The sequence below is a fragment of the Anguilla rostrata genome, chromosome 5, assembly GCF_018555375.3.
Source record: "Anguilla rostrata isolate EN2019 chromosome 5, ASM1855537v3, whole genome shotgun sequence".
Taxonomy (NCBI): Eukaryota; Metazoa; Chordata; class Actinopteri; order Anguilliformes; family Anguillidae; genus Anguilla; species Anguilla rostrata.
In genome coordinates, this window is record NC_057937.1 from 33,619,557 (window position 1) to 33,638,117 (window position 18,561).

General features: G+C 39.3%; 1 protein-coding gene across 1 annotated transcript in view; it reads left to right on the forward strand.

Annotated features, from left to right (window-relative positions):
* The first annotated feature begins 7,978 nt into the window (after positions 1 to 7,978).
* Positions 7,979 to 18,561, forward strand: part of LOC135255087 (sodium-dependent noradrenaline transporter-like) — a 37,911-nt gene continuing 27,328 nt past the window's right edge. The window contains exons 1-4 of the mRNA XM_064335830.1: positions 7,979 to 8,185; positions 8,856 to 9,343; positions 10,351 to 10,482; positions 12,495 to 12,729. Coding sequence (XP_064191900.1) covers positions 9,058 to 9,343; positions 10,351 to 10,482; positions 12,495 to 12,729 — 653 coding nt within the window. The 5' untranslated portion in view covers positions 7,979 to 8,185; positions 8,856 to 9,057. The remainder of the gene's footprint in view (positions 8,186 to 8,855; positions 9,344 to 10,350; positions 10,483 to 12,494; positions 12,730 to 18,561) is intronic.

Here is an 18,561-nt window from a genome sequence, read left to right on the forward strand (position 1 = left end):
CCCGACACCTCTCTGTGCCGAATGGCAGGAGCTACGGCGCGTACGGGCGAGGCTGGGCCTGCTTTACGCTTGGACGGGAGGCATTCTGGGAAAAAAAAAAACGAAACATGCTTCTCCTGGAAGCGGTGCTGGATGGACCACAGGGGGACACTCCTCTCCAGTTAATGCTCATTTAACAGCCCAGCGCCTCAGTGCAAAGCCAGGGCACGGTGATTAAGCAGGTGCCGTCTTCCAGCAAAGACATTAAGCCAGAGACTTTGTCACCGTGCTCATTAAAGAACACATGAGACCCAAAGATCAGGGATATTAACACCAACATTTTGGCCAAAGTTGAAACATTGTGCTCTTAGTCTGTTTAGCTGATCACCCTGCAGGCCTTGAACTGATTGACTTCACATTCCCCTTCAGTTCCTTTTTATCTCTATCTCCTTAAATGTGCAAGAATAACAAGCTCAACTGACCATTATAAATAAAAACTACAACCAAAATTGTTCTTATATATTTTTTAAAAGATAGATGGTAAGGTATTGACCTATACATGGGCCTTTCATAGGAGTAAACAACCTAACAAGCTAAATCTTGACCCCGTAACCTGAATAGTTGGTATCAATAATGATCTGTGTGACTGTGGCCCAGTATTTGGAACTGTGCCACTAAGTCTTTGTATTTTCATGACTGTGTACTGTCACTTTCCTCTAATGAGGAACATGGGAAAATTCCTCTAATTGCACAGGACGCAGAATAATAGCGTGTTGTGACGTATGACAATATTTTGGTATTGAAGCCTGATATATAGGTCTATTTTGTCTATGAATTAATCTCTAGGTGTTGGAAGACTGGTTAATTGACTATCTGCAATTTATTCATTGTTGTTTGTAGTTACTGGTGTTTGCCTCACAAGTGCTTTTGATTGTCATTTGGCTGTCCTACAAATGTCCTGCCAGATGCTTTATCTCATTTTCCACCATGCTTTCTGCTTTATTTGGCTGCACCCCCACTCAGCTGTCACTTGGTCTGGCAACAGTCTTAGTGCCTGATTTACTAAGATCTTTAGCACATGTAAAACTAATAACACGACCAATGATTGGTGCAAAACAAATACCGTGACCAATCATTGGTCATGTTCCTGGTTTTGCACGTGCTAAAAGGTTTTGCACTTGCTAAAGGTTTAAGTAAATCAGGCCCTTAGTGTCAAAAGTGAATCAGTATCTGTTGGCTCAATAAACTGTTGTGGAGCCATGGGGATGTATAGTCCTGAAACAATGAATGTCCTTAGAGTAGAAAAATCCTTAATTTATTAATATTTCCAGTGGGCTGTCTTCCAAAGTAACCTTCATGTATGACCTACTGCAGCGTTTCCCAACTGGTGTGCCGCGGCACTCTGGTGTGCGTCAGATGAGGTCAGGCGTGCCGTGTGAAAAATCCATTTAAAAAATTTTTTATGTTCAAATGAATTGAAAAAACTTAAATGAACAAATCCCATTCACAAAAGCCAAAATAAATGCCATTAAAATGCATAAATCGCTTAATTAAAACTCCAAAAGAACATTTTGGCTTACTGTTGGCACGTCACATCAGATCACAATGTCAGTACGTCGTGTGGAGGGGGGCTACAGGGTGTTTATTTTTTATGCTTTTGAGAATCGTGTGCCATGAGATTCTGTAAATATGGAAAGTCTGCCACAGAAGGATTGGGAAATGCTGACCTACCGCATAGATAACATATTAAATATTTATCAGACCAGCTACAGAACAATAACAATAACTACGGTACAGAGCAGCCAGAGTTACAGTTATGGTTATGCAAGAAATGAAAAACAATGAATTAACACATAGTTCTGAGCAATTATCTTTAAGTGCAGCATAACTGCATTATAATAAAGAGAAGTTGAGGCCTAGTAATGATACATATATGCAAAATTGTCTTGATTCGTAGTATCTGTCTCAGTCAACTTAAATCATGCTATATTTGTATTAGCTTGCAATGGCCGGAAAGAGTTATGCAAAACTTTATCAGAATTACTTAAAGTATAGATTTGTCTAGATTTGCAGAGGATTTTGGATGCGGAAGATCAGTTTGATGTTACATGCTGAAAACAGATACTCTAGGAACCAGGAGGAAGTCTGAGTAGTTTATTAGTTCTTTTAAGACATGTTACCTTTCAGAAACTGCATGACCTCCCAAATAATGCATCCTAACATTTGCTTTCCATGAAGCTGAGTCATTTTTTCTCAACTTAAAAGAATCAGAACATTTCTATTGCCAAATCGGATTCTCCTTCGAGTTCAATTTCTTGTTGATTTATATAACTGAATTGCATTGTCCTTTGAATTGAATTACTGGGGCAGAATCAAATTAATGCCTTTTCTTCATTTTAGCTGGTAGTAATATTTTTGCATCTGTACAATATCTCATCTACTTGATATATAGTTTTTTATGATCAGATATTCTCTATGCACATTGACGATAAGCAAGTGATGAACTAGATACAAGTCTTTAAAATACTGTGATTACCAATTGTGATTTACACCTTGAGTTGGTTTTAACCTTTCCGAACAAGAAAACATTTTAATCAGAATTGATAAGGTTAAAGGAAATCAATTAAGTCTGAGGGCTGTGTGTTTTTCCCCTTTTTGAAGTGGTCTCTCTGTTGCTGTATCCATTTCAGAACAGCCTGAGGAAAGTGTGTCTACTCGAATTGAAGACAATCAGCACAGCTAATCTGGTTTTATTTCACACCACTAAGCAATGAGAAGCCAATGGCCTTCTCTTTAAAAAAATAAATAAATAGGAGATACAAATTGTCATTGGCCGTTCGCATCGAAAGGTCAACGGCGGCAGACAAAACGATTAATTAATGTGCCACAACGTAAACACAATCACTTCAACTCTGTGTCGCATCGTCTTGTCGTCTTGTTTTTGACTCTCATAGAAATTACGTGCACAACTTTTTTTTCCAGATTCTGTATCGATGTGACAGCTCAGACTGGAACTGTTCATTTGCATGTTCTCATTAGAATGCATATAAGAATCTTCCAGCTGTAGCAGTTTCCCATGCAATCCCATGCAAGTGAGGGGAGTGTGGGGAGATATACATGTTATATCTCACACTCCAAGTATTTGACACCTCAGCCACATACTGTTGTATTAATATCCAAAATTTCTAGATGAGCCAGTCTCTTTTAACCTATGGTTCAGTCCTGAAAAACATTACAATCTTCCTATTCTTGAAGCCTCTCAAGCACCCATCCATTTTCAAAACGAATTGATTCACTGGCAAATGTGATTTGTAATGCAGTACCCTTTTCAGATTGTTTTGAAAGGGATGGGATGCAAGCTTTATGAAGCTGTAGCTAAATCTGTCTGGAAAAAACTTTCAGGGTGCGGGTGAGCCTCTGTCTGTGCCATTATCCCACGCCTACATCAGAAAGAACGCCGCGGGTCTGGGCTGTTTCAGGTTCAGCGTTGGTCTTCTTCCTTACAGTTGTGGGAGCGCAGGCCGGTCTGAATGATAAGGCTCAGAAGGAAGAGAGTAACTAAGCAGAAAATGCCCGCAGCAGGTGTGAAACGGCTGCATGAAATGAAGAAATCCGTAAGATCACGGGGCAGGATCCTCATCTTGACATCTCGCCCCTTTGCTGCGTATGTAAATGAGCCAGTGCGCGGCTGTGGAAAGCGTGAAACGGATTTACATAAGGACACTGTCAGATTGAAAGACGGTCAGGATTGTGCTACCTCTTTTTCTCCACTTCCATCCTGGTTATACATACCGTAATGGTGTAAACCAGGGCTGTCAAAGCTGCAGTGTATGTTTTTTTTTTGCGGCATCCATGAAATCAGTAGCCAATCTGGGTTTAGGAAACAAGATGTTTGTCCCCTTTTGCTGCTCAGTGACTTAAATTAAGCATTTGACTGTTACCCCCAAAAAATCCTAATAAAATGATACCTCTTAGTTGAGGAGATCCTTAACAGAAAACGCTAAGAACCAGAAAACGTTATGGCTCTCTAGGACTGGAATTTGATGCCTTTAATGTAAACGTTACAGCCATACTTCCCTACCTGGCCATTCTCCTTTTCTCGAAGGACAAATCAACCAATCAATGGCGAGCCTCAATCATTCTGTCTTTACATAATTGCGAAACGACTAAACTCAGGTCGCCCGTGACACAGAAACCAAAAAATGATCTTTTTTGATTGAACTGGCAACATTGTTGCGCAAAACCTGTAAGACAAAAAAAAACTCTTGTGTACTGCGCCACAACGTTCACCTACTATAGACCTGTTTTAAAAAAGAGCACTCCAAAAGCTTGGCAAACTAAACAGTGGATTGCATGCTGCTTCACATTCATGGTCAAGATCTGCCTTGGCATTGAGAGGCAAACGAACACCCGAGAGTTTCGCTGTGCGTGCCGAAAGCAGGGCAAAGGTGAGCGCGGAAGGGAGACCGCGGAACGCGTAACGTGGGCAGCAATTCCTGGAGCGAACCTCCGCATGGCCCGATGATCACTCTGAAAGCCTCCGATGAGTTATGCTCGCTGACAGCGTGTGCAGTCACCCATGAACCCAGTGACCTCCAAGCCCCGTGGGGCCACTAGCACAGACCCCTACAACTCTTTCACCATTTGAAGCTGCATTCATGAGCATACTTTTGCCTAGCAGTCATGCACTTGCTCGAAACAAGTTTGTGTTTCTTTTATCTTGGTCCTGAGATCGCTTGGTAGAAACTTTTTCTTGCTTCCTGCATGCTTTATTGATCTACGCACCATCTCTGTGAGCTGTGGGTTCATTTAGTAACATTGCTTAACACCGTCCTCAGACTCCTTCGTCAGTTGTGGCATTTTCAGCCTTTAGACAGAGTCGCATGTTTTTCAGAGGTAACCAAAGTTTAATGCGCTGGAGACAATTGAAAGAACGAGGTGTTCGGACAGTGTGTCCTCTTTCCTGTTCCGAACTTTTAAATTGTAACCATATTGAGGCTGTGACCAATGAAAGAATTTCAGAAGACACCAATAAGAAGGTGTAAAACTTTCAAATCTACGCTGTGCATCTCCAAACAAGGCATGCTGCCATTGGCCCCACAGAAACATCTCATGGGTGAAGAATTTCTGAGTGCATCCGAGCTTGCCACACTCCAGAGCTTCCTATTTCTGGTCAGCTGTTTGTTCATTGGGCCCACGTACATTAGCACAATGGAAAAAATGAGTCCACGGTTCCACAGAACTGCAGTCATTCCTAAGTAATGGGGGCACCACAGAAAACAGCGGCTCCCACAGTTTGCAGGGCTTCAAAACTGATAAACACTGTCAAACACTTGATTTCTGCCATGTGAAAAGAAGGGAAAAATAAATGTCAGGCCTTACCTACAGTACAGTCCACCCACAAAGATTGTGATGATCAGTAGAAAATATAAAGCACAATTAAGTAACACATTTGAGACCTCCATTTGGGAAACTACATAAAAAAGCCAACATCTGTAGGCACACGTTAAAGATCTACGTTTCTTGCTCTAGAAAGCTTTCCGTTGTGCTTAATTTGAGTCAGTTCCTCACTCAGGATAAATCAGGAGGATGCATGTGAATACTGTATATGCCGACCATTTGTGGCACATATTTTTTGGGCAAATGATAGTTCAGTGAAGGATAAAAACCCTTACTTCCTAGAGAGACAAGCACAAAGGCAATGAATGAACCAGAAAAGTGTCTGGAAAGTGTCATGCTGCTCAATGGTCTGGAGTTAACTTTCTCAGTAGTGATGGGTTCTCTGTGGATAGGATGCTCACTCTGACATTATATCTTAAGTCCTGGCATCGGATGAGGGAGATAAAACTAAAGAAGTAAAAATCCAATGAAATATGGAAATGCTGCCACTGTAAAAACAGAAGCTGTTCTTACTTTTGACTCCAGTGACTCTTTATAAGTGCTAGGGAAGTAGATTTGATGTCTCATTAAACTTATCCTCCAGGATCATGACCTGGCCCAATGACACCAAGCCCTCAATGTAGGGAGGAAGCAGGGCCGTGTGACACCGCCTGGCCTGTCTCGGATGTCGGAAGGGATGGGCACTGGAAGGTGGGCGGGCCTGGGGGGGGGGGGGGGGGTAGGGGCTGGAAACGTACCCCACAGATCGTTGTGTGGAACTGGCAGCGGACTCCACGGTGTGTTGAAGTGCTCCGTGGCACAGCAAGAGAGCATCTTTCCCGCGGTGGCAGAAGTTGGCCCTCACAGCAGTCGCCTCAGCTGTAACACCAGCTGAGTGAACATCGGGCAGAGCCTTAAGGGAAAAGTCTGGGACAAACCTGATTTCTGTGATGCAAGGCAGACGGCTGTATGCGTACAGAAAGTCACTGGCACCGGATTTATCCAGATAACGCACTTTATCCAGATCCATTGAGATTCAACTTCATGTGCCAAATGTAGATGCAAATAATGGCTATTTTGTGGTAAGTTTTTGGTATGGTTGAGGTGGGTGCCAGATTGAAGGGTGCACACAGTAAAATGGCCAGTGTTAATTCAACTCAAACAGAGTATTTATGAGTCCAACAGGAACCATATGTATTCCGTAAGTGTTGATTTAACACTGAACATTTTACTGTGTAGCCACAAGGTCCATGCTAGCTTTGTGATGACTTCAAATAAAGTTTCATTTACTGAAACAATTCACAGTTAAGGTTTAAGTGTAAGCTTTCACATAAAAGGTTCTGGATGATGCCAAAGCAAGTACGTTCTTACAAAAAGAAAACATTTTTAATTTACCACTAAAAGGCACGTAAGCATGTACAAATTGTGCAAGCATAATGTGCGGTGCATTTAAGTGCCTACATAGCCTACATTTCAGTAAAGCAACCATCATCAAGCTATATGTTCACCTGTCACGATGCACAAACACTATTTGAAGATGCATTAATGCATTGACTTTTAAAAAAAATAACTGCCATTATTAATTCTAAACTGAATCACAATTCACGTAAATCAAGAATTGTGTAGAATTGTTTTCTCCTGGCAAAAATGTTTTCACAGATGAAATAACAGTTCAGGGTCTGCCGGTAACTTCCAGGTCAAAAATTTGATTAACTTCAGCAGATTCCGAAAAAGGTGAATCTATTCCACCTGCTTGAGAAGAAATAACAATGAATCACTCTGAATAGACAGGTTCCCAGCTTTATCATTTCTACTCTCTTTTAATCTCTACCAGTGCATCAACAAAAAGCCCAAAACACTCCTTTTAAGGTCATATAAGAATAGCACTGGAAAGCTTTAAGGGGACAATCTCTGACTTTAATAGGATGATCTGACCAACCATATCTAATAGAAATGGTAGCCTATGGCTAAAGCTGGTGAAGAATTTGATTAGGAAAGGAACACAATGCTTTTACCGCTTCTTAGAAAACTCTAATTCAATATATTTAGTACTAGAGAGAAGAAACAGATAAATTAAGTCAAGAAGAAAATATTTTCAAAAATGCTTTTTTTGTGTGTGTGCATCTGTGTAAGTATGAAAGTGGATCTTATATATGTATATATGTGTGTGTGTGTGTACATACACATACACGCACACAACTATGGATAAGATCCACTTTCTTTTCAACTGTTATGATGAACTTACAAAAGTTCAAAAGGTGTATGTGCTACTCGTGTTAATCAACTTAACAACAAGGTGTCCAAAATGGTCCGTTCTAAGCAGTATTCAATAGATATGAGTGGCTTTTACGTAGGCTAAATATGCATTCTTCCCCTGGTATGTCACCCATGTTGAAGTTCATATGAATTGCCAAAAGAAAATAAAATAAATAAAAACATAATACAATATAATGAAAAAATTTACACAGTTACCGCTCCCTTGACACACTAAAAATCGAAAACGACACTATTACGCGTTATGACTGATGACAATTAGGCTAAACTGTAACCAGGATATGCCGGAGTAAAACTTCATTCTGGACATTTAGTCTGCAGTTGCTTGTATGGTTAAAATCCATCAGCGGTGGTTATGTTAGCTTCTCGAGTCCAGAGAAAATGTGCAATTATAAAATATCACGTGGAGTCCGATTTAAAAGCACAGAATTTACATCGCCTCCAGCTTCTGTGAAGGCAAGTCTTCAAGTTTCACCAGATTTGGCTGCAACTCCTCAGACTCATCCAGACGACAGAAGCAGCGGATCATGGAGCCTTACCTCCAATCTTTTAAGTACGGATTACTCTCCCTTTCTATCGTTACTAAACTCATTGCATGGAAAACATGTGATCGAGTAATTTGCTTTGTTTAATGAAATATACGTAAGGAGGTAGTCGTTCGTTTTGAGTTTACTTTAATTTTTTTTTTTTTTTTACCTCACAGTCATCATTAATAAGATCGCCACAAATAACTCATCAAGATGATCTCCACCACTATTTATACCAGACAGTGGTGAAAAATGTGTTGAACTGACAGAGGGGACATACATATACTGTGGTCGTTTAACTAATGTGTTCTTTAAGAATGAGCTTTTTAAATTTTAGTTTCAGCACTGATTTCTTGTCATCTCAAATTTGTGGAGTCCAAATTATTGTCGTTCAAACCAAAGAATGTGTTTGTTATATTGAATGTGTTCCTGGATTTTCGCAAGGTACCAAGGTAGATAACGTTACACCGTAGCCTATAGAATTGTTCTCATTATCTCATTAAGTTCTCGGATGCGATGTGCGTGCTACGTGAATGTGTGCTGTTGGTTTCCAATTTCTAGGCATATTTGCGCTCTCTGTATACATGCGTGAACGTTTCAACAGTTGCTAACGTTACATTGTAGGAAAAAAATAATACTTGCATATATTTTCACTTAACTTTTGATATGTCGTGCCCATTTAATCCATTTTTATAGTTGATGAGCGCAGTGGAGACCCCTCAACTACCGAGGAGAAGTATTGCCTTAACAGAGTTTCTTCATCATCACCATCATTATCATAATCATTATTACCATCATCACCGCTACCACCATCAGGAGCTGCAGTACCAGCATCACCTTCGCGCATTCCTCGGGGCTGTAAGAGCACGAGGTTGCCAGGCTTCGAATTTCCAAGAAGATGAACATCCAAGTCCTGCCAGACAATAAGCTGTCACCTGTTGCCCCTCTGAAACCTTACAACAATGTGGAAAAAAAGGAAGTGGAGTTAATTTTGGTCAAAGATCGGAATGGGGTCCAGTATACCAACTCCACCATCATCGCCGCCTCGAGTTCCACCTCTGCTGAGGAAGCGGAGAGAGAGACTTGGGGCAAGAAAATAGACTTTCTCCTGTCTGTCATTGGCTTTGCGGTGGACTTGGCCAATGTGTGGAGATTTCCATATTTATGCTACAAAAACGGAGGAGGTGAGTTGAAACGAATTCGTTCATATTTTTAAGTTTTCTTTGGTTATTTTTAGCAATACATTGTAGATTATGAAATCAGCGGAGACTGACCTGAGGAGATCGTATTCCCTTATTACTACTGGCACAGTTTTACAGAATTTGTTCAAATCAAGAAATATTGAGCAATATTTTGGTTGTGTATTAGACTGTTCAAATGTAGCAATATGTTTTGTTGTGTATTAGACTGTTCAAATGTAGTGTCAATGTTCAGTCAGGCGCATGTAAGCCTGAACTATTAGTAAAGTGAATTACGCGATAACAAGTTTATTTGGAAAGCTTGAATGGATACCTCATTGCATGGGTTTTATTTGTGCTGCATGCAGTTTAGCCCTTGTGATTTTAGCCAGCTACTCACTTGCAACGAACGATGACTCATCCAACTCATCCAGTGTTATAGCGTCTGTAGTAACTACTGTAGTTGGGTCTCAATATCAGTTGCACGCAAATTACTTTAAATTGGAATAATGAGGCTACCAAGTCCTGGGGTTAAGACCTCTTTTTGCTCTACTAATGCAGAGAGCCAGAAATAAGTGAAATGTTTGCATTTGTTTTCAGGACCCTCCAGTGCTGCTTTGTTCACGTGCCAGAAGCATTAACATTCATGCAATTTAGATTTGGGGAAAAACTACTAATCTCTCCATTTGAATCGCATTTTTTTTTCCCGTTTGTGTGCATGTATGCTACTTTGAAAGTAACCCGAATGTGCTGTCTCAGCGAGCCCATCTAAATATTGCCTTTGGCTTCATGCTTTTATTTGTTTTAAATTAGACTTTGTAATGGAGCCTTTTCAGTAGTTTGAATGCATTACTATTAGTGTCCCTATGTGAAAATGTAGATTGCATAACTTCCACCAATTGTTTACGGGATCTCTGAGATACGTAGAGCAGTGAGAACTGTAAGCCGTATCGTGCTAACACTCTCGTCTTTCATCTAGACATCCCCAGTGGAATTGTTATTTGTCTTCGCAGGTGCCTTTCTGATTCCTTACATCCTTTTCCTCGTCATCGCTGGGATGCCCCTGTTTTACATGGAGCTGGCCCTGGGTCAGTACAACAGAGAAGGGGCTGCTACAATCTGGAAGATTTGCCCTGTGTTTAAAGGTAGGACACCAAATCTGTACCGTTTCACGGGAATACGGTCATTATAGAAAGCTCTAGGCTAAGAAATAAAGTAATAGGTTGTCAAAACAAACCACACAGACTTTTTTTTTCATTCTATTGCTTTTGTAAACCAATAAAATGCAGTGTTATGCTTACTAAAGGGAAACTGCTTCTTGGCAGAGGTTTTATGTGGAATGCCTGTAAATCAAACTGTGACTGCCACTGTATTCTTACTGTATCTGCCCCTGGCAAGATGTTCCTGCAGTTACAATTTTGACCACCTCTTTTTCATACCAGTAAGGATCAATATTTGTAGATATTAAGCATGACTGGAATCCAGCAACGGGATGCCAGTTATCTATGCTGAACGGTGTGCTGAAACGATAATGTTATAGAAACAGTCCAATATTTTTCACACCCTCGAGGAAGATGGGCAAAAAAGCCTGTATGAAGTAAAGAATACAGCTAATGAGCTATATCGTATGATAAAATGAGAAAATTGTATTCCTTTATTCAAATACAGTTGCTCAGAGAAAAAGATTTTGATCTGCATGCAATCAAAATTTGTTCTTAACTTTGACTTAGAAGCAAACTCACACTTTTTCATCACAAACTCAGTTTGGTGAATTAGGCTTAGTGACTGCGAAACTCCACAAAACTGTGCAAAACCTTGTACAAAAAAAACATTATATTGCTTTGAATTGTTAATCAAAGCTAAGGTTCATTGAATCCCAGCCATTGTGTAACATTTTTTTTCAAAAAGCTGTCACAATTATTCATACCTCCCATCAAAGGAAAGTAATGCCCAGTTGTCTTCTTTACTCTTTTATGTAACTATTGAACATATTGGGGAGGGATCTTTGAGCATTCCTCCATACAGAATTTTTCCTTTGGTTTGCACATTTGAACTGCCTACTTTTATTCCATGCTCAATTTTTTGACCATGCTTCAGACTGGAGATTGAGATAGGCATTACAAAGCAGCAATTCTGTGTGAAGACCTTCCAATCACAAGGCAGTTTTCAAGTCAGGGTCACACAGACATGAGTCGGAGGCTGACACTTGGGCAGCTCAATGTAAGAACTTGTGGGGGCCCATGCGGCTGCATGATGAGACCCTGTCATCCTGGCTGACTGAAATCCTCCCAACCCTGGGCGATGCTAGATCCAGTCGCGCATCACCCATGAGTGGCAGGATCCGTGGGGCTTGTCCATACATAAGAACAGTGCCTTAACAGGATGAGCCTCACACTTATCTCCAGGGCACTACACTGAGGCCACTTTTGAAGGGCACTGATGTGCTTATAGTAAGTCTTCTGATATGGAGGTGGATCTTTAAAAAAGAGGTCCACAAGAGCCACGTCATCAGCATATTTAAGTAACTGACTGTGCTACATTGTATCACCATTCTATTGGTATATATTGAGAACTGAGTTTAAAAGAGCCTTTGTTTTAGAAAAAAATGAATTATATAAAAAATGACAACATTCATGTAATTTCCCCTAAATTGATCATCCATTAAGGAACTCTCTAAGCCAGTATATATGACTCCATGAAGTTCTCTAATAACTAAAGAAATATAATAATTAACTCAGTCAATTTATTGTAATTGATTTTGGTGAACTATGTTGTATGAGGTGGACAAATGCTGATTAGAAACTTTATGTCAAAATATAACAAGTGTACCAACCAAAACTGTAAAGTTAAGTAGTTATGAGCCTAGATGGGCTGAATGGCCCAGTCTCATCATCATATAATGTTATGTTCCTATGAATTTGCACATTAGGTCATTATTTGTAATCTTACATTTAAAAAATCTAAATTTTTCCATTTAATAAACTTATTTGATTAGTGTTTGATACTGTATTAGAATTTGCTCAAGGTTGTGTAAAGATGGTTATGATTTGTCATGTCACCTAGAGTGTTCCTCTTGTGCACCTAGTACTCAAAGACTATCTTCCCCACATGCTGAGCGAGGAATTTGAAATTGCTTTCGATTTTGCTCTTCTCACAGGCGTTGGCTACACAGTGATCCTCATTGCTTTGTACGTGGGCTTCTACTACAATGTCATCATAGCGTGGTCTCTGTACTACCTGTACTCGTCATTCACGCTTGAACTTCCTTGGCAAAAGTGTGGGAATAGCTGGAACAGCGAAAACTGTACCGAACCAAAGTTCTTCAACGGCTCATTCCTGAGAAACGTATCGTACTCCAAGTCTAAGATCACACCGGCTGCGGAATTCTATGAGTGAGTATGTGGGGCCTGTTCACACACCCTGTCCCTTATCTACTTTGTTTTATTTGAGTATGGAGTGACAAAGCTATCCTTTGTAAAGGATGAATCATATACTAACGCTTATTAAAACATTTTAGTAAGAGGCATAATAACCCTGTAGATTTTGGTTCCATTTACAAAGGATTTATAGAATGATTATAGACTATGTTAATGAAATATTTAGAGTTTAATAAGTTTGCAGGTGCTGTACTGGAGCTGATAAACATCCTCATTCTAAATATCCTGTTGTCACAAGTCTACAGGGTGTAGTTAGAAGAATTTTCAGTTCCAAATTGTATGACTTGTTCTTGTTCCTCTACCACTGTATTGGGTAGTCGGTCTTCCTGGCTCATAGACCCTCCCATATGGCCAAAACAAACAGAAAATATGTGATTTATATGGCCTGGGAGCATTGCCAATCATTCAGATAAGTGGTGCTAATGATGTTATGCTGTCATGTGCAGAGCTAGCCACTCACACTCAAGAAAGGATAGGCTTTCCTGACCCAAATCCTTACCTATACCTTTTTGTGCAATTAAGCTAAACTGATCCTGATTCCTCAATAGAACTAAACTATTTCTATAAAGCAATCAAACTTTCAGGAGATGGCTGTATATGCTGAAGATTAAGATCTGTCTTGTAAACATGGTATTTTGTGGGAATCTAATGTACTCTATGCCCTCAACCCTCTCTGTAATGGCTGTATATGGACCCCGCTGAACACAGATTGACACTGAACACTTCTGTCCTTTTGAAAATAAAATAAATAAATACATAAATTAGCTACATTTAGATGTATCTAGTTAATTCAGTTAGAACATAAAGTGATGAGATAAACTATGGGCAGTGATTGAAATGTTCAGAGCTATGCCTGAAGTAAACAACCCACTGAAAATATCAACAGACGTATCTTTTAATGGCCTGCAATTCATTTGTGCTTCTAGTATAGTCATGCCTGCATTATAATAAACTAGACGCAAGTTAAAGTTGCGTTATTAAAACTGGATAAACTACATACTCGTCCATATCCTGCACAATAAAAATGCATGCCAATAAATACGTGGTGGATTACTGTTATTAACTTAATTTATTTTACACACGAGGTGTTTCCCCTAAATCTGCCTCAGCTCAACTTTAGAATTATAACGGACAAAATTAGAAAACTGTTTAGCCTGAATGCTAATTGTCAGGATTATTTTTATACTTAGTGGGCAAAGCTCAGGCAATGCTGGGCAGTTCACTTTGTGTCCTTTCTTCTGTTAAATAAGAAAATAAAGAATAAATGGAATTAGAATAAGTCTTCAAGAATGGGAAGTTAAAGGCAAAGAAACAATCCATTTAAAGCCCGAGAAAGAAGTCTGTGGAAGTACAATGGGCCTCCTAATCTCCTGTGATTGAGTTTCCACGTGAGTTTCTGTACTGCGCAATTAAATCTCATTTCGACAATGGTATTGTAGCAAACTGATCAAACATTGTTAAGCAGGTTTGGCCTATTTGATGATTTGTGCTCTCGCCCATCACTTTGAAGTATGCATCAAAGGAGGCGAAGAGTGCTTCGGGTGTATAGAACTGGGTCACTTTCACTAAACTTTTGTGCTGTGTCTCCAAATTCTGAAAAAGAGTAGCAACTTACAAGGTGTGTGAAAAACGAATTTCTAGTGTCTTACCCATTGTAACATAAAATTATATTACAAAGGACATAATTTGTTTATGGCATATCATTATAATTAACATGTTAATAAGTTATTTATTTATCAGATAAATCCCTATAACTATGGAATCTTGATAGGTCTTGCACGGAAATCTGAGTATGCTGGTTTATATTGTGAACTAATAATTCATAATCAAAGCAACATGTCATTTGTTTCTAGTCCACTAGATCCCACTTTTATTATACCAGTCTGTTTTCCAGGAGTTTATCTTAACTTTATTATTCTGGCATCAAAAAACATAACAAGCAGAAGTCAGTATTAAGAATGATGGAGGAATCAGTCTTGGATGGACAGGGCAGTGTTGAGAGGAGAGGGCAGCAGGGAGATTAGTGGAGAGGTCAGTTTTCAACGGATGGTGACAGTAGAGATCAGCTTTGGTTGGTTGTGGGTATCTAATTGGAAAGGTCATAAGGGGAAAAGCTGAGGTATTTTGTAAATATAGAGAAGGTGGTGTTGAGAGTGTAGTATTTATATGGGTGTAGAGGGCAGTGGAAAGGTGAGAGGTCAGTTTTGTGATGAGTGAATAAGGTGGTTTTTTGGTGGATGGAGTGGTGGATTTGACATGGATGAAGAAGGTGATCCTGATGCTAATGTATTATGGGTGGAGTTTTATGATGGATAGGTCCATTTTGAAATGGCTGGGGGGGGGGGGGGTATCTGCTTCCTCTGTTGAAATGGTGGATGGAGAGGTCAGCGTTTGTTTTCTAAGGTAGCTGGGGTGTAGAAAGCTACACAGTGCTAGTCTGAGTCTCATCTGTGTGGTTTGTAGAGTACAACTGTGTTTCTTCCTGGCATGGTGGGTGGGCGATAGAGAATGTACAGTGAACAATTGTTTCAGCAGATTATTTTGGTAAATTCTGGTGCAAATAGCCAAGCAGGTCAAAGGTGCCACCAGCTGCATCCCCTCCAGTGTCAACAGTGTGCTCCCAACAAGGACAGTTTTGATCGCCCCAGGCAATGTACCTAATTGTAGCTTCACACCACTTCTGTACACAGAACTGCCTTGGTCAGGAGTGTGAAATTAGAAACAATGAGAGAACCGGTTTCTTTGTTTGGTTTGGATTTGGGGCAGCTGTTCACAGAAAGCATTATACTACAAAGACTTCTGAGAAACAAGGTGGGCCAAGGAGAGAAAGGAGGTAATGAGAGGGGAGGATCAGCAGACTGTACAGTATGTCTTGTTAATGCTTCTATTCACAACTATGCCATAAAAGCCAACAAGCTCAAGTTTTCTCATTTGAGGACACCAGTTGTTTTGAACTATTTGAGTGGGGCAACTTCACCTGTCCAAGTATTCTCCGGTGTTTTTTTTTTGTTTTTTTTACTGTTTTAAGTTGTGTTATAATGACTAGTTGACTTATTTTGTCTAGTGTTATTGTACACTTAGATATCCAGGTTAAAACATGAGTTTGCCAAGGATACTGTAACAGTAATTACTGTCGATGTGAACTTGTAGCTAGATACAATTTTACTAATATCCCTCTGTTAGTGCTATTCTTCTGAAAGTTATTTAATTATTTAAAAACATTTAATATAGTAGTCTGGAGTATTGTGTCCTGAGTCCTGGATTCTGCAGACTACTACATATTCTAATTAAATTAATGTATGCCTGCTATCTTAATCCCTAATATTCTAATATTTTATATCATTTAAAAAATTTACCTTACCATATTTTTTCAGTCAATCAGTGTTCCTCAAGCTAACATTGCCTGCAGATGACCTGATAATGTGAGAGATGGGTGAGCCCTATGCCTATGGGAATTGTAGTCCGCAAAAAAAAGTCACTTGGAAGAGAGCATGCTTTTCAGTTTCAGTGCACCCTGTGCTGGTGCAGGTGTCATGGCTGTGACGTCAGAATTGCTTTAACGGTTTGATCTCAGATGGAGGAAAAGGACCCATTTTTCCTGTGTACTCGTACCTTTTCCGTGAGATGCATTTTTTTACCCATTTCCTGAAACGTTAACATGTTATCCTTTTATACGGTGGGATGTTTAAAGTGCTTCAGGTGAAATACCTTGCTTAGGGGTACACTGACAGTACTGCTCCTAGGATTTGTACAGTACACCCAAGAGCAGTTTCAATACATTATACTACATAATTTCCCTGCACATTTTGTATTGGCACTGGACATTGTATTTATTTAATTTAAAAAAAGAAATGTTGTGAACAGTTACCAAATCTCTTAGCAGGATTTAAGTTTCGTGCATTCAACGCAGAAACAGAATACCAATAGAGGAACAAAGTTTTTTTTTTTTTTTTGCAATATAACTATTAACTTGGTTGTTTTACATGTATAGCCATAATCAGTTTGGGTATTTTAAGGACATTGACATACAGCACACACAGGCACGTGGCAGATCAAGGTGTGGTGAAGGCGTGACCATATACGGGCCAAGGTGCTCTCTGCATTCACTGCATTCAAAAGAACGATTGTGTGAAGTATCATTGTTTTCACAATCTCTGCTCCGACTCTCACTCGCTACTCAGGTTTCAGTATTGATTTTACACTCAGTAGGATAAAAGTTAACTTTCAATAGGTTCTGCTAAAGAATTTCAGAAAAAGGTTTTCTGTTGTGTATTCATTTAGCAGATACGGGTGTCCAGAGCAACTTACGATGTAAAGCAGAATTGAACTGATACTGTTATATAGTAAAATGACAGCTAAATAATAATAATTGTATTATTATTATTATTATTATTATTATTATTATTATTATTATTAATAATATTATTATTAATATTATTATTATAGTACATGCTTTTAAGTGCCTTTGGGGGTGCTTTCAATTCAATAACATCATTTTAAGTAGCTATTCTTAAAGTAAACGTTGCATGTGAAAGGCATGCTGGGCATTTACTGCATTTGTTAAAGAACACAATGAGCCACTGGCAGCTGATGATTGAGAATTGTCTTGAAGTTGTGTGTCGCTTCATCTGCCACAATACAACCGTGCTGTGCATTTTTACCAATCCACACCCCCAACGACCAACCCAGCCCCCTCACAACCCAACCCAACCCATTTGGCACAAGCACTAAAAAACAGGGATTAAAATGCACCAACTTGGACACAAACAACTTTGCTCTGTTCTGTGCCACTCAAAAACATTGCTGTGCCCCTATGACAGTTACCTTTAGTCTTTGTGTTAAAGGGTTGAATGTATTTTGCACATATAAAATGGAGGCATTACCATTGTTAGTTTGGATTAATCCATAAAGGATGTATCGGTCGTGTGTAATTATTGTCTGCCAGTGTAGTGTAGTTGTGTAAAATAAACCTAATGAACTCCACTATTTTAAATTGAATCCATATGCGTGCATATATAATAGCAGCAATTAATTTCTAATTGTTATACCGTATTGTTATACTAATATATTTGTAGCTGATGTAGCTTTCAGCAGGTCATAGGCCATGTAACGAGCCTATATAAGCTTATTAGAATTTTTTCACATGGCCATTATAAACTTCAGTGATGAATTGTTCCTGCAGATGATGAACCTGGGTGTTATTCTCAGCGAATGTTACAGTCTGGTTACAAGGCAGGGGGCTTAGCTGAACATCAGAGAACATGCAGTACCTGTAAAGTACATGAATGTACACTGGCGGTTCTCTGCCAACTCTGACTCGCAACTAAAGGATATTGTCTTACTACAAAACTTCCTCCCTTCACACACACTCACAGTCACACACACACGCAGACACAGACACACACACACATAGACACAATTAAACACACACATTCACACACACTCTCTCACACACACACACACACATGCAGGGGACTGAAGGAATGTCACATTTGCATCTCATTGCTTCTAAAACTATTCTGTAGGAGATATAAGATAGAGACATCCGGGGTAAATGTCGCAAATTGAAATTTTTTGTTTTGTTGTAATATTTTATTTAGTTCTTCAAAACTTCTACCCTTATTACTTGAAATAAACATTATTTATGTCTGATCTAAATTAATGTATTCTAGTGATGGAATGTTTTGAGAAAGAGCTTGAATAATGTAATGTAGCGTCTATACAGTGGTTATCTGTATAAATTTCAAAATTTCTTCTTGGCTTCTCAGTCCAGTTTGTTCCACATTT